General features: G+C 38.0%; 1 protein-coding gene across 1 annotated transcript; it reads right to left on the reverse strand.

Annotated features, from left to right (window-relative positions):
- Positions 1 to 1,335: 1,335 nt before the first annotated feature.
- lgi3 (leucine-rich repeat LGI family, member 3) lies at positions 1,336 to 24,903 on the reverse strand. Its single transcript, XM_082188744.1, has 9 exons — positions 23,977 to 24,903; positions 22,297 to 22,368; positions 13,419 to 13,490; positions 11,545 to 11,616; positions 10,649 to 10,720; positions 10,084 to 10,253; positions 6,903 to 7,067; positions 6,261 to 6,351; positions 1,336 to 3,173 (listed from the first exon to the last, which is right to left on the reverse strand). Exons 1-9 carry the CDS (start codon positions 24,183 to 24,185, stop codon positions 2,444 to 2,446), a joined length of 1,653 nt encoding a protein of 550 aa, XP_082044870.1. The 5' UTR covers positions 24,186 to 24,903; the 3' UTR covers positions 1,336 to 2,443.
- Between the last annotated feature and the right edge of the window lie 1,807 nt (positions 24,904 to 26,710).

The raw sequence follows: 26,710 nt of genomic DNA on the forward strand, positions 1-26,710 counted from the left end.
TGACAATTTTCAGCGCAGATGACCATATTACAATGATTTGATACATAACGTTGAATGAGCAACCTGTTTTGAGAAGCCGGAATATCGGACCGGTTCGGCACTGTCAACTGTCAAATAAGTTGGCTAAAATATTAGCTATTATTGTTATTATTATTTATTATTAATAATACTGATAGGCCTACTATTGTTGTTGCTGTTAATGACATAAAATGATTACTGATTCTGTCAAAATCGACGTGTTGGTATAGCCTAACAGTTACACGTTTCATGGAAACATTGAAATTTGATGAGGAGAAAAACGAAAAAAGTTCTCAAAAGTCTATTTTTTCATATATATAAAAATTATCTATTTTTATTTATTTATTATAATATCTTGTATAAAGCGTGTATAGGAACCTACCAATCAATCAACTTACCGGGTAGATTGTACAAAATTGTCTGTTTGTCTGTAATTCTCTAGCTAAGCTCCAAAAAAGACTAATACGCAGAAACCCACATAAAGGTTGTCCTCATTTTAGATAAAATTGGAGATTAGATCAAATTAGATAATTGGTGGAATTATTATTATTTTTTAAATGTAACAAAATCATTAGATGCAAATACAATCATAAAACAATCAGCTACAATAGGCATATACGTCACAAGGAGACAATAAAGCACCATTCACCTCATATTCATGCAGTTTGGTCCTTGAGTTTGATAGAATCAATGACACAGAGTTTAATTTAGGAGCATTTTTCAAATCAATCAACAATTTATAATTATATAATCTATAGCCTACTAATATAGGCCTATACCTTATACTTATCGTTCTTTTATCAAGAAATACTTTCTGCATACACTTTTGAGGACTTTTGAGCACAGAATTAGAGTTCACTAAATGTTTAGATTTCTATGTAAATGCCACACTGCCCCCTGCAGGCATCAGCGTCCTGTCCCATGGCGAAGATGGCCAGTCACTATTGGCACCTGGATGGAGATAGCCTGGATGTTTTTCAGCTAAATATTGACACATTTACCTCATCACAGCACACTTATAATCAGACAGCCAGTGTGATAAAGGCAAGGTAACAACCAAGAGAGTCTACATTCAATAAAAATATTAATCACTGCAAGCTGAAAAATGAGTTTTTCATGTGCAAGACAAACAGATATTTCAACTTTATTTTGTTGCATCATAAATTACATTTCCACCACAGTCAGTTATTGCAATACATGCTGATGACCGCAGATGTTTTATAATGACATGCCAATTAGTAATTCAGCGTATTGTTCCCAAGTAATAATTCAATATTTTCAGAGTATAATCTGAAAAGCAAAGGCTTAACAGTTAAGCTCAACTGAGTGATGAAAATGTTATTTTTCTTGGTAACACATTATATTCTAAAAGTACCTACAGACATTTTCATGTTATGAATCAGGGAGTCATCCGTCTAAAAATATAATTTCACTTTTTTTATATGAAACTGCTGAACAATGTACATCCTATTAGAGTAACATACAACATATTCATTGCAATGCATATGGTAAATGTTCATTTAGCTTTGAAGGCCCAAATGGGTAATCAGTATTAGTAGTAGTAGTAGTAGTAGTAGTAGTAGTAGTAGTAGTGTTTATTAGTAGTAGTGCATATTAACATGTTTTTTTTGTTTTTTTGTTAAAGGGATAGTTCACCCAAAAATGAAAATTAGCCCATGATTTACTCAAGTATATGTATATGACTTTCTTCTTTCAGACGAATACAATCGGAGTTATATTAAAAAATGTCCTGGCTCTTCCAAGCTTTATAATGGCAGTGAATGGATGTTTCTGTTTTGAAGTCCATAAAAGTGCATCTATCCATCATAGCAGTGCATCTATTCATCATAAAAGTGCATCTATCCATGATAAAAGTGCATCTATCCATCATAAAAGTGCATCTATCCATGATAAAAGTGCATCTATCCATCATAAAAGTGTGTCTATCCATCATAGAAGTGCATCTATCCATCATAGAAGTGCATCTATCCATGATAAAAGTGCATCTATCCATCATAAAAGTGCATCTATCCATCATAAAAGTGCATCTATCCATGATAGAAGTAGAAGGATAGATGCACTTTTATCATGGATAGCTGCACTTTTATGGACTTCAAAACAGAAACAGCCATTCACTGCCACTATAAAGTAAGGAAGAGCCAGGAATTTTTTAAATATAACTCTGATTATATTCGTCTGAAAGAAGCAAGTCATATACACCTAGGATGGCTTGAGGGTGAGTAAATCATGGGCTAATTTTCATTTTTGGGTGAACTAACCCTTTAAGATGGCTTACACTTACAGTAACTTATGTGTGAGTGTATTTAGCAATGAAAGATCAATTCATGTGTGAAAGCAGATGTAGAAAAGGTGTGGAAATTTGCAGTTCTTGACATTTAAGCAACAGGAAAACGTCTCCAGCAGCCTATTTGGCACTGAGGTCCACCACGAGATGCTGGTACGCCATGGTCTTTCCTTTAAAACTGGCCGCTAACAGAATATCCTTATTGTCAACAGACACCAGACTGAACCCTCGAGGCGCCAGCATGTTCAGTTCCTGAAAGGGCAGGAACCTTTGAGTGAGGTCGTCCCACAGATAGATCCGAGAGAAGGAATAATCGCTCCCCAGCAGAAGGTACTGCCTCACTCCGACGCTGAACGGATACACGGCCATCGAGCCGCGTGACGGCAGGTTTTGGATCTCCACGAAGCGCTGGCTGTCCCAGCGCAGGATCTTCGAGTCGCCTATGAAGCGCGTGAGGCAGAGATACAGCACTTTTCGCACCCAGAAGTGCTTCACCATCTGCACATCGCCTGAATCTGTAATCTGCGAGTGGTAGAGGAACTGGCGTTGGCTGCGGTTCCACTGATACACCACCGGGGGCTGCGAGGAGCTGGAGAGGATGAGGCGAGGTTTGCCGTCCACCTCGAGGAAGTCGATGTGAGTGTCTCTGTGCCAGGGATGGAGAGACTGGTGTGAGTAAAAGCCGTTACTGTTCCAGCGGTACAGGCTGGTGGAACCGGCTTTAGAGCTGTCGACCACAGCAAAATACCAGTCGCCTTCTATCTGGAAAGTCTCGATGAAGTTGGGTTTACGGACACGGGTGGTGTCGATGTCCTGGATTTTGACGAAACGCAATGGACCTTCCTCCCATCTGACAACAACAACGGGATAACATAATAAGAATAGATGATGATATATTTACATGCAAATATTATATAAATCTTACTCTTTGAGGTATTGAAATAATAAGGTGCATTCAGTAGTTTTACACATTAAGAAATAAATGAGGCCCTGTTTACACCTGGTATTAAGATGTGTTTTGGTCGATCGGATCACAAGTTGATGACGTAAATACAGGTGTAAACGGGGTCTAAGGCTGTGCTCACACTTGTAGTTCGGTTAGCTTGGTTCGTTTGGTCCGGACCAAAAAAAAAACATTTAGTCCTGGTTCGCTTAGCATTGAAATTGGCAAATAAAACCTAAAGACATAGGGATGTGTTCACAACCTGATTGGTCGGCTTTTAATATGTATATTTTGCGACAGAACTTACCGAACATCCAAAACAATGCTGTGTTCTGGGCTAAATGCGCTCGTTGTATGTGCGTAGCTACATATGATGGTGTTTTCACCAGCTGAGAACTCGTGAAGAGCTTATAAAATGTGTAAAGGAGTCAAAACAGCGGCAGGAATCCCTCCGTCACACACACACACACACACACACACACACACACACACACACACACACACACACACACACACAGATCTGCTGTGAGGAGACGCGGTTCTGATGCCTGTACTGAACTGCGATGGACAACATCACGACTATGATGAGAAAAAAACAGGTGTGCTTGAGCATTCTGTCCTTTTTAGAGTCGCATCTTGTGACATCATGTCCTGTTTTTGGTTCGTTTACATGTCTTTGGTCCGTGTTGCGTTCAGATTTCATTCGAACCGCACCAGAGTTCGTTTGGAAGCGGATCGAGATCCATCTTTTCAGCGTCTCGGTGCCTTTGCTTGATGGGCATCAGTGTTTAGACGACCGTTCACATTTATTCAAATAAACCGCACTAACAGAGCAATCCAACAAAACATGCCAGGTGTGACACACCCTTATAGATGACAGAACATACTTTTTTTGTTGGATAGTAGGGATGCACGATATATCGGCCACCATATCGGTATCGCCGATATCGGTTCATTTTTAATGTTATCGGCCCAATAAGAAAATTTGCCAGATATATTAAAGCCGATAAATAATGTATTATTTCCTTCAGCTGAGACACTTCAGATGCGCACTGTTCAATGTAATGGTTTTAAATTGCCATAAAGTCTGTCATATCGGCTACATAAAATTATCACGAGAACATCATAATTGTGCGTTTGGGACATGGCTTTTAATGGTGAGACTTTTGTTTTTGTATCAGGATCTCAACAATTATATAGAAATTTGGATTTTTTTTTTATTTATTTGGTTTACCGGCCAATATATCGGTTATCGGCTTTCAAATATAAAGAAGTATCGGTTATCGGGCAAAATTTTCATATCGGTGCATCCGTATTGGATAGGTAATTAATGAACCGCTGTGGTATCGGTACCCAAAGTATGCGAAGAACAGCGATGGTGACACTAGCTAAAGAATTACTGATTGCAACTTTTGTTAGTAGAAAATGAAAAATGCAATGATATTTCTTTAGGGTAAAATATGATAATAGAGAAAGTATATTCAGACAATATTTGAGCATCTACAATAGTGATGGGAGACATGAAGATTGTCCAAGTTCTGAATCAACTTAACTAACTACTTTGTAAAACTATTCACTGTTTCAATGCACTTGAAACACTTGAGGCTGGTCAAAACGCTGGAAACGCTGGGGTGGGCGATATAACGGTAGATACGATTAACCGGTTGAAATTTGTCAACCGGTAGAGATTTCGGACTATCGTTTCTAGAGTGGTTACGCTCACTGTCATTAAAGATTATCATTTGCATGCATTTTAAGCATTCTGTATTAAAATTAAGTGATTTTAAACCATTGAAGCACAATAAACAGCGAAAGAGTACTAATTTCACCATATGCGCACATGAAGCCACTGCTCACAAAGCGCATGAGAACTGAACTGAGTGCGTTTTGCCGCCTAATTGGGCTTAAACGGTCAAATACACAGTCAAAATGACAAACTTTGCAAGTGTCGTAAACACGGACATTTTTGTTTTAAGTGAACGTAAACAGTTGAGAAAGAAAACGCATGTGTAACAGCATATTGGATCCATGCATTCGGTCCTAAAGTGACAGCAGCCTAATAAACCTGCTGTCGTCCGAGTCATTAATGTTAATCAAACAACAAAAGAGAGAAAATCTCTCACTGTTTCTGACTGAATCACTTTTGTAACTTGATAAGAATAAATGTACTGTATATTTAATTTACACAGTGACGACCATGCATTACTTTATACAATTTATGTATTTATGTTTGTTCTATCGTAGTTTATTTGTCCTATTGCTTGCAATTCGTTTATTTATTGTTATTTCGTCACTGATTGTGAACTTGTCTTCCGTAGCTTGAGTTTTTTTTTCTTTACTTAGTCTTGTAGTTTTTTGTGAAATTGGTGAAAATATTTATACATTTAAATGGTATCAAATTTTTATATCATAAAAACCTTATTTAAAGCAAAAATAACTATATTGTGATATATATTGTTATCTTGAAATAAAATTACTCACATCATGATGTAAGATATTGTTAATATCGCCCACTCCTATGTAAATGCATCGAAAACTCAGCCCAAACATAATGAAAACTTTATAAAACCAATTGCAAAAGTTTTCATGAAAGTGTAATCTATTAAATGTAATCTAAAAATAATGAAATACCATTAAATATGAAGGTTCTGTAAAATTAGTGTTTTATTAATTTGTGTTCTTGTTTTTTTTTTATTAGGCAGGGCTTGGCAACTAGAAGTATAATGTTCGTTTGTGTGTTATACACGAACAATTATTAAAATTCATTAAAAATTAACTATAAATAAAGCGAAAAGTAAATCTGACACAAGATCAGTTATAAAACATTAGACACGCGTTGATGGTTTACTGCGGCGAAATGTTGAAATGTTGATACAAAATCCAAACCACTGATTCCAAACAAAAAAAGATACGCAAATGCTTCATGAAGCAATGTTCTGAATGTGCCCATCACTACAGTCGAGTCCATAACAAAAATAGTGCACATAGACATACTTGTAGATGTGTGATCCTCCAAAGAGCTGAGCCACAACCATGTAGAGAGTGTTGTTGATAACCACAGGTTTACAGTAGACAGCAGAACGAGCTGGAAAGGCACATAAAGTACATATTAAATCATTATGTTTTGATAATCTTGTCATTCTTTAAAGAAGTTCACTTATTTTGATGTGTTGACACGCATCCTAAAGCACATGTGAAGGACTTTTTAGTTATGATTTTCACCGTAGTGTGTGATATTACATTTAAAGTAAATATATTTTAAATGTACTAAATTGCAATCAGAAATATATTTAAAAACATGACATACAAGTATATTTTAGTTTACCATGAATGCTCTATACGTTTCGGCAGTACACTTCAACCATATTTCAAAGACAATATAAGTAATTGAGAAATTACATATGAAGTCTTACTGAAGTAAACTACAATACATTTTCATTTAAGTGCAATTAACATGCAATTAAGTGTCTGAAAAGATTACATTGAGCTGTCACTCTTGTGAAACAAGATTTTGTGTAATAGGTTGGGAACCACTGCTTCGGAATCTCCATTTTCTTTTCTTTTTTTTTTGCATTGGTTCCACCTATTAAATCAAATAATAAAAAAAAATTGAATAACAGGTGACGTTTGACTTACATGTGATGTTGTAATGTGTCTTGAAAAGCATGTCCACATGATCCCAAATGAACACGGTGCAGATTCCTGTGTTGGGCTGAGCAAAAACTGTGTACTGGTCATTGTTAAACTCGTATGACTCCACAGACAGAGACTGGAACGAGTATACCTCATATACTGCAAAATCTGGATCAGAAGAACGTTTCATATTAGTCAGTGTATATCGTAAGTTCTTTATTTTTTACCATTTTAAAATCCACCTTATTTTAAATGGTCCTGCGGTGTGACATGATTTATTTACAAAAAGACTACATGCAATATTTGTAAGTAATACATCTAAAATTATTTTAAAAAACATTTTCTATAATTATTATACATGCATCATATAAAAAATACAAATATGTATTTTTTATATGATGCATAAAAATCAGAAACGTTTTGTTAAATAATTTATAAATATAAATGTATTTATAATTGTATTATAGCATGTCACAACACAGGACAATGCAGAAACTGTTTGAAATGTCATGCCAACTACGCAGATACACAACATGGCCAAAGGAATGTGGACATTTACTATCAAAATGAATGCCTTCTACTAGATGTTGGATCATGGATGCAGGAGGGTCTGCCTCTCTGGCTCTAATTCATCCTCAAAGGTGATTGGTTCAGGTCTGGGCTTTGTGCAGACCAGTGAAGGCCATTTTTGTTTTGTAGCCTGGATTTTGTATACAGGTTCATTTTCATGCTGAAAAGAAATAAATAAATAAAAATCTCCCCAAACTGTTGCAACAAAGTTGAAAGAGGAGAATCAAGAATGTCACTGAGTGCTGCAGGAATGAGTCCTAAAACCTGGAAATGAGATTCGCAAATTAGCACTTCCGTCAGGGCCACTCTCGTCAAAGATGATTGACAATATTAGCATATAGTTTGGATTGGCGGTCTGGTTCTGTTCTGGGCAAGAAATCAATGCCCATCCATGCAGCCAAGCCTGAATAAGAGCAAGGAGAGCAGCGATAACCCCCCTTAGGGTAAACAGAAGAGTATTGCAGATATCATTAATGTTCAATAATTTAATGTACAACATAATTCGAGAAAAATTAGTCTGATTCGAAAGAGGAATATCAGAAGGCCAAGTCCTTACTGGACGAGAGGTGGAGCTGAAGTAAGCTCAAGATATTTTCATGTTTTATTCTACGACATAACCTACATCAGTAATACCCCACTCCATTTTTTGTTGCTAACAAGTGTCTACACAAGACTAGAGAGGGTATGGGGGCACTAAACCTCTGAACGGGTAAACTCAACTACTCACTTGAGTCGCTTTCACAGCCTTGTTGTGTTTATAATCACGCTCTATTCTAACTATCCAACTTGTAGATTTTAAAGGGTTCGTGAAATGCATTTTCAGATCTTTATATTATGTTTCTGGAGGTTAGCTGATGACGTTAGCAAAGTTGTTTTGCACCATAAAAGTTATTGTAATAAATTATTAATAAAAACACTACCTTTCAAGGGGTTACATCTTCTAGAAACACAAGTAAACGCCAACTGCTGTGAACTTTAATGCCAGTCTTGCTTGAGTAAATGTGTACCTTGGAATGCAAAGTAAGTCGCTTTGGATAAAAGCGTCTGCCAAATGCATACATTTAAATGTAAATATTCCTGCTGCTGTCTGTGTTTTTAATGTTAATCAAACAATAAAATAAAATAAAAAATACAATAAAAAAATCACTTGCTGCTCTTGACTGAATACATTTTGTAACTTTAATAAAGATTAATCTATATTTAATTTATTCAGTGAAGACTGTGAAATGTTATTTTAAATTTGATTACTTTTTTTCAATTTCTGTTCCTGAAATTTACTGTTACGCCCATTTCACACATACTCCATGTGCCGGAGCCGGAGCAGCACGCGCTATAGCGCTTTCACATATGCTGCGTTTGCAGTGCGTAACTGATCCACGGCTGTACCACAAACACATACTCACTATTTGTATTTCAAATCCAGAAGTTATCAGTTTTGTCAGCATTGCGATTCTCTTTGTACACAAATACACTCTTTAGTTCAAACGCATTATTCAGTGCTACTTCTATATAGATTTATATAGGCTATTAAGTTGCTCAAGCAAGTGGTAAAATATTTAACCATGTAGCCTACTTATATTAAAATCGCAAACATTTTAAATTAAAACTTAAAATTGACAAAAACAAACGACTCTCGTGCCTTTTCTTTTGCATTTAAATTTTAATACAATAAATCTTGCATGTCACAAAGAACTTGTTTTTCCACCTCCACGAATGAATGTTGTTCATTATGTCGTCTTGTTGAGGTAAATTGTAGTTTTCCTTGCTTTACCCCGGTCTTAAAGTAAAAAAGATGACTGTGAAAAATAGTAGAATTAAATTAAATACATTTATGGTGAGATTACTACATTTTATTTAATTAAATGCATTTATGGTGAGATTATTATATTTTCATGTCAATCTGTGTTCATTTTGACCACGAACCATGCGCTGTCACTTTAATTCAGCGCGTGCAGCACAGCAGAAATAGACTCGGTGTGGAAACGATCTCTGCACTGCTGTATACGCACCGCACATGGAACGGATCGACGGACTGCAACCGCGTGCAGTGTGAAAGCTCTGACCCGTTAACATGGGTGCGGAAAAAAATACGCACTGCATATGCAGTATGTGTGAAATGGGCGATAGACCTCTCTGAAAAAGGGAGGAAAAAGTTTGTTTCATTTGTGTTTTTTTCTATTTTATATATTTGTGCTATTGCTATTATTTGTTCTTATTTTATTACTGACTATTTACTTGTCTTTAATAATATTTGAAATTTATATTAGTCTAGTATTTTTTGCTGTGGTATCAACTTATTTATTTATTACTTTTGTGGTGGGGCCAGTGAAAATTTTGGCAGAGCAAGTAAAGATTTGAACCACTGGCCCATAAAGAGCTTATTTTCTGTAATAATGGAAAAGCTAATGGAAAAATCCTATATTAGCTTTTTCTCTAGAGAACCAGGATAATGCGAACTTCCCTGTCAGGCTATGAAAATACGTTTTCAGTTGAATTAAGGAGCCTGGAATTTGAAGGGGGTGCCCTTATACTTTTGACCATGTAGAGTACCTATATTTCACAGAATTACAGATCTCAAATAGCATGTGCTAAGAGTGTGTGTGAGTGGCCTTACCTGCACTAATGCAGTTGAAGTCGCGTGGCGTGAGGTCGTGGATGCGTCGACCCTGGAACTCAAAAGGACTGGCGCAGTATATGGCTGGAACAGAGGTGTTGGTCTTCTCCATCCAGTCAACCAACCATTTGATCTTACAGTCACAACGAAACGAGTTCCCTCGCAGGTCTCTGCCAAGAGTGGAGAGAGGAATAAAAACACACACAAGAGATACAAAAATACATGAATGTTCCTGTTTAAAGAATAACTCTGATCTGTGAGGTTTTGTTTAGTACAGGGGTTTTCAAACAGGGATGTGTGGAAAGTTAGAGAAAAAATATTTTATACAAAATGTTTAACAGAACATGCATATATGTTTGTTTTTTTGTTTTTAAAGTCATTTTAGCATTAATACACTCAATGGCAATTAAAAGCTACTCATTTAATTTTGGAAACATTTTGCCTTTATAATATAACATACTATTTTTCACACACATTATAAATGGGTCATGTAAGGATATAGCGTATTTGAGTAAGACAGTCCCTCACAGGGGAACTATCACATTTAGGTATATGGTGCACATACAGGTCTGTGAGGATGTCCAGGTGTTTGAAGAGATCTCTGGGAAGAACTTGCAGGTTGTTGTTGGATATAGACCTGATACAGAGAAAGAGGAGAGAAGAACATTCAAATCAGAAAGACATAACATGACCTATTTATCATGATTCATACCTCTATTCTTCAATCTGATCTATAAGGTACAATGAATGACACATTCGACTCATCATATTAGAAGCACGGTGTGAATTACAATTATTCTCTGAATATTCAAGACTGTGGGATGGACCATATATAAAGGTTTTCTGTTCCAAATGAGTCTTTTAGAACTAGAGGTGAAAAGACCATTTGTGTTTCTCAAGACAAACCTCAGATAACATTAATCAATAGAAATTAATTGAAAAGGTTAGCCACCCTGAAACCCATTGTAGAAGTCACACAATGACGTTACATTACTAGGCCTTAATAATAAAAAAAATAAATAATAAAAAAAATGTCTAAAAATATTTCAAACTGGTCATTTAATTAATGTTTAAAATGATTTCTGAAATAATTTTACAGCTTATTTATGATTTATTTGAGTATTTTAACTTTTTTTAAATCCATTTGGCAACTGCTTTTCTTTGTCTATTTTTTTTTATCCGTTTCAAAATTTATTTAAAAAAAAGAAGAGGATAAATATCATGTTTTTGTGGAAAATGGATAAAGAAAAGCAATTGCAAATGCCATTTAAATGTTGCATTTAAAATGTATAAATGGGTTATTTATTGTTAAACTTAACTACATTTTTAAACATGAATTAAATAATCACTTCTTAATGCATCTATGCTGTACACCAATTTAAAAAAGTAATATATTTATACATTTATTTATTATTTTTTGCATGAACACACTGATAATTGACTCCTTAAAGCAATACATACAGATGTGTCAGAGACTTCAGTCCTCTGAATGTGTGCTTTGACAGGGTTTGGATGTCGTTGTTCTCAATAAATCTGTGAGGAAAGTAGGGTGAGAAAACAATATGGGAATTAAATTACCATTAATAAGACACGTAAATGAATTCAACCAACAACTCATTTGTCATACAGCCACAAAGTGAAATATTTGCAGGTGATGTCATTATAAAGATGTAGGTACTGTGTGGTGTTTGAGATAGAAAGATAAAAGATCAGGACAGGGATATTAATCAAATGGCAGCTTCTCTCCCTCCCTATTTATTGTAATAAACTGTACGGCTAAATGCAAGCTGCCTGTTCCCTGATGGATTGAAGAGTTGCAGCGTTCAGGAAGACGATGCCCATCTCCCTCTGCAAACCTTGCCGCATTCGCCTTGTTTAAAGCTTTTAGCTTAATGATAGTGAGATTGTGGGCGTTTTCATTAATGATAAAAGCTTTCTGCAATAGCAAGTTCTTCTCTCTCTATCTCTCTCTCTCTCTCTCTCTCTCTGTAGTCGGTGAGCTGCCAGTGCTTTAGTCTGAAAGACAACGCTACCTGAATTTTAAGAAGGATTCACAGGAAACAGCACAACTTGCATGAAGATGAAAGATGCACACACACACACACACACATTATATTAGTGAGGACTTCACATATTCTTCCATTGAGTTTATAACAGGTTAATGATTTATAAACATGTTTTGGCCGATTTATATGCATTTTTAACTAGCGAGGACCTCACTATGTTCTCACTAGTCATTTGTCATAATATTTCACTGTATAAGTGAGGACATTTGGCCCTCACAAGTATAGCCAAACTTGTTCTCTCTCTCTCTCTCTCTCTCTCTCTCTCTCTCTCTCTCACACACACACACACACACACACACACACACACACACACACACACACACACACACAAATTCCCCATTTATCTCAGTGGTATATACATTTAGCTAGAATTCACAATTACTTTTGAGCAGCTGTTATGGAAGAAATGTGCTTTTTGAGCATCTACCAAATGACCTGTAAAGGAAAGCAGTTTTTATCAGCTTTATCATTTATAGAAACGACCATAAAATCTCTGGCGCATCGATTTGAATTTGGCACATCCTCCAACAGGAGGCGTATCTGTTGATTCAGCATTGTGAAAAGCAAAACGCAGAAAAAAGGGTTATCAAATTCTAACTGACAGTGGAGAGAGAAAGAGAAACAGATAGAGAGGAAGACTGAAAGAAAACAAGGGGGACTTATAATTCAAGAAAGGGCAAGACTAGTGTTTTGTTTTTGCTTTTTGTGGTTGGGAAAGCTAATTATCTCATATGAGAATCTGTCAGGTAAATGTTCTGGCAGATGTTCATTGTCAATGACTGTGCAAATGATCCCTGATAATTAAACATTAGCTTTCAAACTTGATTTTATGAGAAACATTTTGTATGAACATTACATGTCAATGTCTGGCTTATAATGAGCAAATCCTTTCAAACCCCCTGAGGAAGATGCACTTGGAAGATGATCTTAATATAGAAGAACAGAAAATGAATTCTACTTTAACAATTTTTTTTTGCTATTTCTTGCATTTATGTGAGCAAAATCCAGTGAAAATATCAGAATAAATGCACTTACGATGCAGCAGAAGATTTCCTGAAACATCTAATCTGTCAATCTGGACAAGTGATCAATCCACCCACCCACCCACACACTCATCTATCTTTAGTCAACCATCGATTAGGCCATCCATCCATTCCTGATCGATCCATCCATCCATCCATCCATCCATCCATCCATCCATCCATCCATCCATCCATCCATCCATCCATTCCTGATCGATCCATCCATCCATCAAGCAAACATACTTACAGGTATTGCAGGTGTCCAAGTCCAGCAAAAGCATCATCAGAAATCAGAGAGAATGTGTTTGAGTTCAACAGCCTGTGCAGAACGAGAAGAGAGTGACAAAGATGAGAGTTTGCACTTTCACTGAGCTATAGATCACAAAAACATTTCTGTCAAGACAACTATTCATGGATTTCATCCGGTCCCTTTCCACAGGTGTATTAATCAAGCACAATGCAGTCTGCATTCATAATCTAGGTGCTTGATTTTATACACCTGTGGAAAGGGACCGGATGAAACCCATGAATAGGAGTATTTGGCACGGTAATGGATATGACAATGTTGATATATTTGGTCTTGGCAGAATAGATCTACAATACACACACGACACACTGCTGTGAACAAGTAAGACACGCTGCTGCTGTACAATGTAACCAGGGTTTGAAATGAACGTTTTCACTCACCGGCCAATTTGGTTACTATTTTTTATTTATTTATTTATAAAATTTGGATTTCATTTCATACATTCATTTCTTATTCAAACAAATTCTTATTAAAAAAATCCTGTCACCCAGCCATCTCCTCCCTTCCTCTTTCATCCTCATCACCAAAAAATGTATTTGAGGTGGACAGATCAAAACAGTACAAAGATGATTCTGCGCAATACGCTCTAACTAATATATCATGATGAAATCACAAGTCGAGTGCTTGCGCTAAATCTGCGCAGATGTGCCTTACACGAACTTCCTCAGCAACGTGAGTGTAAACCAGGGTTCATTTTGGCAGCCATTTTTTATTTAGTCTTAGTCTTCATCTTCAGACGAAAATTGGTCTTAGTCACATTTTAGTCATTTTGTCTTTCATAGTTTTAGTCTAGTTTTGTTCGACGAAAAGTCATTGCATTTTTTGTCAAGTTTTAGGCATTACTTTTAGTCAAACTGCAGTTACCGACATTAATTTTGGTAGCTATTTTATATGTAGTCTTTAGACAAAAAATGTCATTTTAATTTATCTCTCTTTTTTCTGGCTTATGAGAAATTTGAATGAAGTTAACAGGCTGTATTGACATTGCACTCTTTAGCAGTAGCACTTGTGCAATTCTACATCTATCCCGTTTCCTTAGGGCTGGTAGCCTGGTACCCTTTAATCGATTTTACCAGTTAATTGTTTTTACCTTTATAAATACCTTTATAAAATAAATAATGCTTTGATGGTAAAAACTAAGTGATACTTTAAATATTAAATTAAAATCGCCAGTAGGTGGCGGTAAGTCACTGTCTTTATGAGTGATAATATGATCAACATTAAAAACAATAACTCACACAGGGTATGTTTTTGTATCGAAGAGAGTTTTAATCGCAAATATCAATGCAAAGTCTGTGTCTATATTTGTTCTTCATGCAAGTAAGTGTTAAATCCCAACTTTTACAAATGTATATTGTCGAGAACAGCACTAATGTAGTGTGATTTGCTGGCTTGTGTGGATGCAGCATTTTTTACGCTTAAGTTTCCCCGTCCCCCCACGTACCTCAGTTTGAGAACCACTGCTGGATATCTGCCTGCATTTTGATCATAGACGATTTTGATCGCAGATTTAGTCGCACAAACAGGGAGCACAAGCGGCTCGTGAGAGATGAGTCGTTCATTGCGTCTGTCACGTGACAAATGAACGAAAGACTCGGAAGGTAAAGTAATGATTTATGTTCCATGTAAATCATTTTTGACTGCATTATATAATGATTTCTTAATTCAGAATATGATAAAGACTGCGTAGGTGGATGTGTTCGGGGAATTTGCCAGTTATATAAGTATAACATTTAAAGCCCCTTAAATGAACGAAATGACTCAAAAAAAAGATTCGTTCATTTTGATGAACGAAATCGAACAAGAGAGTCAGTAAAATGATCCGAACTTCCCATAAGCCAGTTTACTTGTCTGTGTTTTCAGAACATCCGCGCTTCCTCAGCAGTAGCGCGCGCATCTATTGAAAAGACCGGGTAGAAAACGTGTTCTTTTAACAGAAAAGCTCTGACTGGGGGGTTAAATCATGGAAATCTGGCAACCGTAAGCACGAACGCTCATAAAAACAGTCTTGTTTTTATGACAGAACAGAATTGTCTTCTCCTTTATTCGACAAAAAACAAGTGGTTTTGGTCCAAGTTTAATTTTTTTTTTTTTTACATTTCAGTCTTGTATTTTCCGTCAACGATATTGCATGTGTTGATATAGTCACAGTTATCGTTTAATGATGTGGGTGTCGACTCTCATCGTCTTGTCTTAGTCAGGGAAAAAAAGGTCGTCAACGAACATTTTTCGTCATAGTTGGCGGGTGTTAATTTCAAACCCTGAGTGTAGCATACATGAATTACCTGTAGCAGATCTATACAGGTGGAGCTGGGGAAGGTGGAGGGTTTCTGAAAGGATGCTGCCTGCACTGCTAAAGCAAATGCTACCCAAGTATTTGAAAGTTGTGCAAGCAAGCTCATTGGCTGCTGATACAGCATCAATCAGCTTTGATGTGATTGCAAGCATATTGAGTTAAGGATCGATCAGCCTGCGCCATCTAGAGTTTCATGACAAAACTTTGTATTCCTCTACATTTTGGGCATTTTTACAGAGCCCAGCACATGACATATGCACACTATATATATATATATTTTTTTTTAAAAAGATTATTTTGTTTTATTTTTAACTAATTTTTAACTAAAAAATAAAAACTCAACATTTACATTTTTTACACAATCTACATATTAGTTTATTTTAAAATAGGCCTACATGTTGACTAAAGCCGTGATCTTTCTTAATTTGCCTGACTGGACGTGGGGCGTTGGCAGTGGGAGTTCCCCTACGTTACCTAGACAGCGAACATCCCGTTACGTGAGAAAAGATAAGAAAGGACATTTTGGGTACTAAAAAAGCTACTCTCCTAATTTCTACAAAATAGCAGCGGAATTTCCATGAATTAAAAGCGATTTTACCCGCAGGCAGCATCGTTTCTACTAGCAGCAGTGATTCAATCTGCGTCTGAGGAGATTGTAGACAGCTGTTATTTGCACATGCACCAGCGCGTGGCACACGTGAGTCATTACTGGCAACAGAACCAGGAACTACTGTACAATCAAGCAGCGCTTAATATAGTGTTATTATGCCAAAATACTTATTTAGTTTTAAATGAAACCATTGTAATCCTGAAAGTATTCCCCCTTTTTTCAAAATGTAACTATAATCTGATTACTATGTTTTTTGACGTAACTGTAACGGATTACAGTTACTGGATTTTTGTATTCTGATTACATAACGCCGTTACATGTATTCCGTTACTCCCCAACCCTGTATATATATATATATATATATATATATATATATATATATTGTGGCCACAAATTAAGAATTATTTCTCTCATTTTAGTCAATTGTGGCCATGTTGAACTAATTCGTTCCCTCATTTTGATTTAACTAAAAAAAGGGAATGAATTATTACAATGTGGCCACAATTTAGTAAAACAAGGTTACAGATTATTACATCTTGTGCACCATTTACTTCAAATGAGGGAACAAATTAGTAAAACGTCCTGACGTATAGTAAGCTGAGTGAACAAATTGTTGATTCATAGCCACGATGTACATATAGTCAGTACTATATTGAACACATATAGCCTACAGCTTAGTTAAATGTTAGCCCTCTAAAACAACAAAGGTAACCAAACCCGAAAGTACTGTGTAGTTCACTTCAGGTCCTCTAGACATAAAAGTGAAAAATACGTCCAGTATAAAAATCTCTATTTATAGTTTGAACTAAAAAGTAAAATAATGTGCTCTTCTATGTTCCCTATAGGCTCAAGAGTGAAAGAAAGTAGATCTTAAATCAAGAACTTGAACAGTGATCAATGTTGTAAACCTTTGCATTTTTGCATTATTGTGCTCCAACTGTACGTATTTACTGATACAACTAAGGGTGTATTCACACCTGCCTTGTTTGGTTCGATTGAATCGAACTCAAGTTCGTTTCCCCCCTTGGTGCGGATCTTTTGGGCAGGTGTGAATACAGCAATCGAACTCGGGTGCGGACCAAACAACCGAACCGAGACCCAGCTGAAGAGGTGGTCTCGGTACGGTTCCAAACGAACTCTGGTACGGTTCGTTTATGGTGTGAACATGAACCGACCCAACTGCAGAAACTGCGCCTTTTTATTTGACTGCTCTTATGAGGATACTTAACAAAACGGACATTTTGGCATAATGGTGTGTCTTATTGTTCGTTCAAGCGCGAAAGAGAAACAGAATTCCGGCGCGCTGTCTGTGCGCACGATACTGTTGCGCGTCGTGTGTGCGCATCAGGACATTCACAGACAGAGCGTTCTCTTTTGTCTTATCGCACTTAAGGTTCCTTGCCACTGTTGCCTTTGGCTTGCTCAGTTGGGGATATTTTGGGGATATTTAATTTAATTTGATCAATTAATAAATTCCTCTTGAAACAAACTTTGTTGTATTATTTTAATTTAATACTGTGAAGCTGCTTTGATACAATCTGTATTGTGAAAAGCGCTATACAAATAAACTTGACTTGACTTGACTTAAATAGTTTAAAAGCATGTTCTCTCCGACGGAACCATCTTGCAGCACATCGTCGTCTTCTCAAAATCCTAATTACAACATCGTATAGATGACATTGTATCATATGATGCTCATTAGTTTCTTCATATTGCGTTTGTAGAGAATAACACCAAATCAGTAAAAGAACAAATATTGCATTACGAAATATCTCCATGCTGAGCCTGTTTTTGCACTTCCTGCTTTTCCCTGCTTGAGTATTCCTGTCCAATGAATGGACGACCTTAGCACACATGTGGTTTTGTTTATAGCCTACATTTTGGTTCACTTGCAAAAAGAGCAGTGTGAAAGCGAACCGTACCAAACAAAAAAAATCAACATTGTATTTGGTCCGGACCAAAGCAAGTGAACTATCGGACTTTCCTGGTGTGAATACACCCTAAAGCATGTTAAAGGAATGGGAAATTAAGGTTCAACATGTTAAGCTCAATGGACACTGGACAGCATCATGCTATTAATCATGAAAATTATGACATCCTTCAGTTGGTAACAAACAAAAATTATGTTTACAATAATGCACTTACAATGAATGGGAGTCTATGGAGTTACACACAAAAGTGTGACAGGAGTTGATATCCCAGTGTCTTGTCCCATTGACTTTCACTGTAAGTGCATTACTATAAACAAGATTTTTGTTGGTTTTCACAAACTGAGGGCTGATTGAGGGGAATTATTTAATGACACAATCACAACAGATTAGATAACTGCACAAAAGCTTTTCAAATGGTTGAAAAGTTGTGTGCAAAATCCTTCTGTTGTTTAAGAACTGTGTCTAATAGATCACAAACATTTAAAGTGCCCCTATTATGGATTTTTGAAAATGACCTTTCATGTAGTGTGTAACATAGCTCTAAGTGAATGAAAACATCCTGCAAAGTTTTAAATCTGAAAGTGCACCGTATATAAAGTTATTGTCTTTCAAAAGTATGAGTCGACTCTTGAGTCAATGAAATGAATCGTTTTTCAAACGAGTCATAAGCCGTTTCGTTGTGACGTCAAGGCGAAACATTAGCATATTGCCCGCCCACTTATTGCGAACGCAGACACCAGGGAAAACTTGAACCTCAAACCTGCAGCTGATTCCTGTGGATACTGGACAGCATCATGTCGAGAAGACGCTGTGCTCTACAATGTGAAGGTAAAGCAAGTTTTTTTCACTGCCCAATGACGAGCATGTGAAGAATCAGTGGTTAAAGTTCATCTTTACCACGATATCACAGCAGTATAATCCTAAACTTCTGCTGTGTTCCCTTTATTTTACTGATGACTTCTCAAATCTCGGAGTTCAGTGCAGGATTCCCAAACCGCTTGCTCTTGAAAGATGGTGTTCAAAATACTTAGTTTTGTGTAGGTCTCCTGCTAACTGGCTAACTCATGTTATCACTGTCTTACTGAAATACTTCTGCTAATCAGTTGTGGACCACTATCACCTATATCTGTGTCTATTAATGCAGATTGTCTGTCATTCTCACTACTTTGAGGAAAGATTTGTTTTACCAACATTTATGTAACATCCGATCATTCACGCTAGAGCTCGGCTAATGTATACATTTCATACATGCAGTGTTAAGCCCTCATTATGCTTCTGCGTCAACTCCACGGCGTAGCTACGCCGTCACTCCAACGGCGTCGTGACCGTTTTATGGTTCTGCGTCGGGTTGCGTTGCATCGCGGTGCATTTCACCGCCAGAACGCTAGGGGGGTGGTGTGGTTCGCGAATCTCTTTCCTAGTTTGTTTTGGTTCCATGCGCCGGTTCCGCTTTTTCATTTCCGACAATGGCGAGCGAAAGAGAGAGAGTGTTGTCGCAGCTGGAGCTAATCAACGTTGAACAACAAATGATTTTATTGCAAATGTTTAATCGTAGAAGAAAAAGACGTCAGCGAAGGTGGTCTGTACGACCAGTGCACGAAGACAGGGGAAGGATTGGCGAATTTGTTACGGTTGTTCGACCGCTGAGGGACTTGGACGAAGAAATGCACTTTAAGTATTTTCGGATGTCGAAAGGTCGATTTGACGATCTTGTTCATCGTTTAAAGCCGTTAATACAGCATCAGACTACACACAGTATGCCTATTGACCTCGCTCAGAGACTGGCAGTGACTTTAAAGATTTTATCTTCGGGTGCAAACCAACAGATCACCGGGTTGGGCTACAAAATGGGTTCGACCACGGTGCCATGGCAGGATAATGTAGTGTCCCGTGGCAGACTTGGTTAATTACTTGATATCCATGATGTACCCGTGAACATTGTATTGTAAATAAACAACAAACTTTTTTTCAAAACAAACATTGATTTGATTGATTGAAGTTTATTTCTAGCAACAACAAAAAAAGAAAAGAATATATATAAATATATACATATACACTACCGGTCAAAAGTTTTAGATCGGTAAGATTTTTAATGTTTTTAAAAGAAGTCTCTTCTGCTCACCAAGGCTGTGTTTAGTATATAAAAAACAATAAAACAAAACATATTTTATGACAATTTAAAATGACTGTTTTCTATTTTAATATATTTTACTCCGGAAATGATGTATAATCTGACCAATCACAGCCCCTGCGGTCTGCGTCACCGCGACGCGTAGTTACAATTTTTTGGAGGTGCACGTCAAGCTACGGCGGAGGGGTCGCGTCGAGGTTCGCGTCGACGCAGAGGGGTCCGCGGGGGTACGCCGTCGATTCGACGCAGAAGCATAAAACAGGCTTTAAGGAGGCCGCACACCGGACGCGCAGCTCAGCGCCGCGCCGCGCCACGTCTAGGACAACTCTCACCTGAAAATCTGAGAACATCAGCAATTTTCTGATTTCTATAAATAAATAAAAAACTAAATGTATATTGCAGCACATGGTGAAGTCCGTATATACATTAACTACGATTTGAGACACATAAATGTAAATTTAATATAAAACTATGTAAATGGCGCTCTGTGGCGCAGCAGGATTTTGAACACGGTCCTGAGCCGCCGCGGACAGACACCGAAAGGCGCCGTCGGTGTGTGTACTCTCATAGAGAATAATGTGTTCGAATTTAAAAGACGTGGCGCTGCGCGGCCGGTGTGCGACCCCCTTTATTGATACAGTTTCCACGTATTCACCGCAATATATTAGAAAAATACTCTGTAAATAAATAAGTACAAGTAAAATATTCGGTTTGTTGAAGGACATGCACTTCTTAATGCTGATGGTGAGGAATTACAGTTGCAACATCTCATATAATGTACCTCAAACTGAGTAGTGTATCACTGAGAAACACAGAGTTGCTCGAGTTGTCCTTGCGATGGAGGTTCGGGTTCAATAACTAGCCTAGTTCTTCCAATGTTTCATCATCGGACTTGCGCTCGCATTGATATGGTCAAATCGACGTCATTGTTCATTACTGTGTTTAGTCTACAGTGTAGGAAGTCTCAGGACAGCTGACGTTGTTATGGCATTGGGCGTTTTTGTTTTCGACGTGCTGTACACGGTAGGCCAATCACAACAGACTGAGCTGTCTGGCCAATCGGAGCAGAGTATATCACGGAAAGGCGGGATTTAGAGAGATTGATTCATCTCACGAGTCGTTTGAGAATCACTGAAAATGTGGTGATGTGCAAATGTATATTATGAGGAAATTAAACTGTTTTTTTTTTACCTTTGATGCATGTAAACATGGTGTAGGAGACTCCAAAACAACATTAGGAAACTTTAAAATAGCATAATAGGGGCCCTTTAAAAGCGGCATTGCCTGAAAGATCACCATGTAAATCTAGTATCACTGCCTGTGGAAATTAAGAAGCCGCAATAAATTCCTGTGGCTGTAAGCACATCTTGCCTATTGGTCTCAAATATCAGTCTGCTTCATGACATCTGGCTATATGAAAATTATTTCAGCAAGGAAAAGAACGAAATGTACAGATTTGATTGCTGCTGACAGTGGATTTTCTGTTACAAAAATATATTTTTCATATAGAAATACACACCAAAATATTTTGCCAGCATTGCAAATCTGATAACGCAGAATGTTTCATTTGTTTACTGATTCAGTGACTGAAGAACTGGCATGCTGTCATTTGAAAACAAACTTCTCTCTTGTGTCTTTCTCACACACACACACACACAGGGAGGACAGACACACTGTTGTTGTGTGAGTCTGTAAATGGAGGGTCTGTCACTGATACACATCACACTACACACTGCTCAGACATGCAGCTGACAAACACTGCAATTATCACTCTCTCTTTTTTCCCTTTCAAACACGCACAGGCCATAATAAGAAAATGCAGAGGAGGGTTATGTGCATCCAGTACTCACAAGAAATGCAGTAGGTGCATGTGGGAAAAAGCTCCTTCAGGAATCTCTGTGAAGGCAGCGTTCACCATAGTCCTGATAAGACAGCAGAAACCATCATCATCATCACCATCATCAACACAAATGTAGTTGCTGTTACTGTCATCTTAAAGTAAATGCTCAAAATGTCTTCATAACATCTGAAAATCTCATTTTAAAAGACAGCATGATGTTGATATGTATTGCATGTCTGGTTGCTTTGCTTGGCTCAAGTCAAAAGCGTCCACCCTCAAGTCTATGTATGTCCTAAGATATGATTGGCTACCGCAGTGTACGTATATCGGGTAGTTTTAGCCTGTTTAATTGCTCTCCAGATGAAACTGCCTTGGAAGAGTATTAGCACATCTCTATAAAGCCACATAATTTATTATTCAGATACAAAGCACAAGCGGTGTGGGATAAGTACTTAATATTTAGCACTTTGATATAGGGGTTTGAAACATTTCTAACTCTAAGTATAACACTGGCATTATGATGAATAATTCAGGGATAGCACCACTTTTTTCCAATATGTACATCATTAAAATATAGTAAAAAGTCATTTTAATCTAATTTTAAGGAGTTCTGTTTGGCCTTTTTTTTCTAATTGCTCTCCACACCTGAAAGGATCTCACACTGTTTAATTATTAGAAACTAGGACACAGATCTTCCTTCCCTTTTATATTCTCAGTCTGAAAATAAGGGCACCATCTGAGTGCCAAACTCTATATGCATGAAAACTTGAGGCCTTTATCAAAACTTTCCTTAGAATATAGAGTATGAGTAAACTCAGATGAAATCTTGGTAATGTAAGTCTTCAAATAGTATGTAATGAAATACTAGGAATGAAAACTTAAGTGAAATTACTAACAAACAGACTGAGGCAAAACTTGAAAATCAATTGATTAAATAATTGGTATCTGTGGTTCTGTTCTCTCAGAGGCGAAGTCTGTAGTGTTGTCAACTCTCTGTTGAAAGGAATAGTTCACCCACATATGAGACTCTCAAAAAGTATAGTCCATTCGACTCTGTATTTCAAGTCTACTCAAGCCATACAACAGATTCTTGTGACGAACAGACTAAAATTAAGTCATCGTTCATTAATAATTCCCCTTCCCCACGAAAATTATCAATGAATAGCAAATATCAGTTTTGAATAGGGCGATATAACAACTTTACAATGTTTTTTCCCCTTTTGTTGTTTTACAGGCTATATATATATGAACTGTCACTATAGAAAATGTGAATATATGACTGTATTATAATGGCATAAATCTGTAACAATCAGGTCCCATTAGTTCATGCATTAACTAATAATGAGCAATACATTTGTTACAGTATTTATTAGTCTTTGTAAATATTAGTTAATACAAATTCAACTGTTCATTCTTAATTCATGTTAGCCATAACTAATGTTAACAAGTGGAACCTTATTGTAAAATGTTAATGCTAAACCTTTAAAGTCCCTTGACAGGTAACAAAGTTCAACTCAGCTGTCTTCTACCTATAAATCAATTACTCTAATCCATGTTATGCTGCAGAGAAAAATGGTATATGAGCGCAAAAGCATGGGAAATTATAATATTTTATATGAACAACTATACTTTGAATATAAAGAAATGAAGGACAGAAGAAATACGTAAACATGATCTTTTCAGTACTCACAGGGAGATGATTCCTGGTGGGAAGCTCTTGGGAATGGCTTTGGTGTCCACGCAGAAGGCACTGTCTTTAGTACAGGAGCAGGTGGCTGGACATCGTGGGATTTTGGAAGCTTTGCGGCCCACCGCGTTCCCAAACATACAGAAAAGCAGCAGGCAAACAGACAGTCGCCAATCTGGCCATCGTAGAGTCCGCCTGGGCCTTGCTTCCATCTTCCACCTTCTCTTCTCCTGCTTGAGTCAAGAAACACAGGAGGCTGGAGAGAGGAATCTGTTTTTTATCCTTTCCTTATTAAGAAAACTGCAAGAGAGGAAGCTCCAGAGTGTGAACGGGAGAGGAGGGGAGGTGTTAGGCTCAGAAGAGACTGACAGAGGGAACAGAAAACGAGTGGGCAGTGACTGGTGTTCCCTGGGTGCGTGTATGAGTGTGTATTTGACTGTCTCAGTGTACTCTGCGGTGTTCTCTCTTCTCTCTCTCTCTCTCTCTCTCTGTGGTGCAGCTGTCAGAGCACAGACTGCAGGAGTGTATCAGCCAGCGCTGCTCCGCACACACTCAGCCTCAGACCAGAGTGCAGCAAAGCTGACAATGAATTATTAACAGTCGCATGAGCCAACACTTAAGCAGTAGAAGGGAACACGGCAGAGAACATAGTGGAGATTGTGAACCAAGATGAAGAAGCAGGGGGTAATGAACAGGTCAGTGGAGGTAACACTTAATAATGTAAAATCCTCATGTTTACGCTAAGGCAAATTTCAAGTAAACCTTCTAGAAATCATGGACATATAAGCACACGTTTTAATGAAAATCTAGTCTTCTAGACTAGTGGTTCCCAAGCATGTTGCAGGGAATCCCCCAACAATACATCAAGGATTTTTTCCTTATCTGAGGCTACATTCACATTAATCCAGATACATTTGAGAACGGATCTTTTTTTTTCTTTATGTTTTGGCCTTTCATCCACACTGAGACTGCATTTTTGTCCAGGGAAAGTTGTCCAGTTTATTAAAGAATCATGAATTTGAAAATGCAGTTTTCGTGTTGTGGTGTGAACTGTATTTGAAAACTATGACGCATATTAGTTAGTCATGTGATGCATATTGTACCTATATATATCTATGGTTATCCTGCCATAGCTGTGCCTGCTATCTATGCTTATAGTCTTGTTAAAGATACATTTCTGTCAGGACCACTATCATCAAATACGATTGACAATTAGCATACAGTTAGGATTGGCGGTATGGTTCTGTTCTGGGCAATAACTCCCTGCGCATCCATGCAGCCTAGCATGGATAAGAGCAGGGAGAGCAGCAATAACCCCCCTCAGGGTAAACAGAACAGAACCAACATTAATGTATTGCAGATATCATTAATTCAAGATTTTAAAGTACAAGATAATTCTAAAATGTATTCTGATTCAAGGGGAAGAAGAAGCAAATTGCATATTAGACCATACATGGACTGCAACCTGGATGCACCAGAGAGTGGTAAGATATTTAGCTAATAAAATGATCTTGTTAGAAGAATGGCGTGAAAAAGTCTAGGTTACTAATGTAACCCCTGTTCCCTGAAGGAGGGACTGACTTTCAGAACGACTGACGAATTGGGATCTCGCCTGAGAGAAGCAGGTATGTAAGGAAGCGTGTTGAACTCACTCATTCAAGTTTTGCTCTAAGGAGGAAAGACGGTGTACCGGCCGTTCAGTGATGGTACAGCGATTGTGGCGACAGGACGGTTACCATCCTTCAGGGAACAGGGGTTACATTAGTAACATTCAGTCACGTTGGACGTTGCGTCAGAATGACTGATGAATTGGAATCCCTACCAAAACGCCATGATTGCTGTCCCTTCCAGCATCCTGCCAATGCTAATCCCCCCCAACCCTGCTGAGGTGGAAGAAAGGACTTACTATCTACTTGTAGGCAGTACACGAGAGGGCACAGGCTCTACACAGAGATTGTAAAACCTCGCAAACGTATTAGGTGTCACCCAGCCCGTAGCTCTACAAATGCAAGGCCAAGGCGCCGTGTGCAAATGCCCAGGAGGAGCCAACACTCCGAGTGGAGTGAGCTCTCACCCCAAGGGGACACGGCTGGTCTTGAGCCTTATATGCCAAGACTATGGCATGCATAATCCAGTGGGCCAACCTCTGTTTGGAGACAGCCTTTCCCTTTTGCTGGCCTCCATAACCGACAAAGAGCTAGTCTAAATGTCCTGAAGCTCTGTGTGCGGTCCACGTACAGGCGCAAGGTGCAAAGGGGACAAAGCAGAGCAAGGGCTGGGGCTAGCAAGTTCACCACCTGATCCCTGAACGTAGAGGAGGCTCTAGCTGAAGTGATCGTGTCAACCACTCCTGGAGGTAGATCACTTAAGTCCTCCGCATCCTGTCCAAAGACCACACGTGGAGGTTCCAGAGGTCTGGATGTGGGTGCCATATGGTGCCCCGTCTCAGAGAAAGCAGGTCCTTCTCGGGAATCCACCAGGGAGGGGCTGTCGTGAGAAGCATCAGTTCTCGGAACAAGGTCCGGGTGAGCCAGTACCGTACAACCATCAAGACCTGCTCCTTGTCCTCCCTGACCTTGCACAGTGTCTGTGCGAGCAAGCTCACTGGGGGAAACACACACATACTTAAGTGTGTGCCAGCGCATCCTTGCCGAGGGTCCCCTCGGTCAGGGAATAAAACAACTGACAGTGGGACGTGTCTGGAGAGGCAAAAGGTGTGTGGCTCTGAAGCGTCTCC

This window comes from Leuciscus leuciscus, assembly GCF_965113295.1.
Source record: "Leuciscus leuciscus genome assembly, chromosome: 13".
NCBI classification, from domain to species: domain Eukaryota; kingdom Metazoa; phylum Chordata; class Actinopteri; order Cypriniformes; family Leuciscidae; genus Leuciscus; species Leuciscus leuciscus.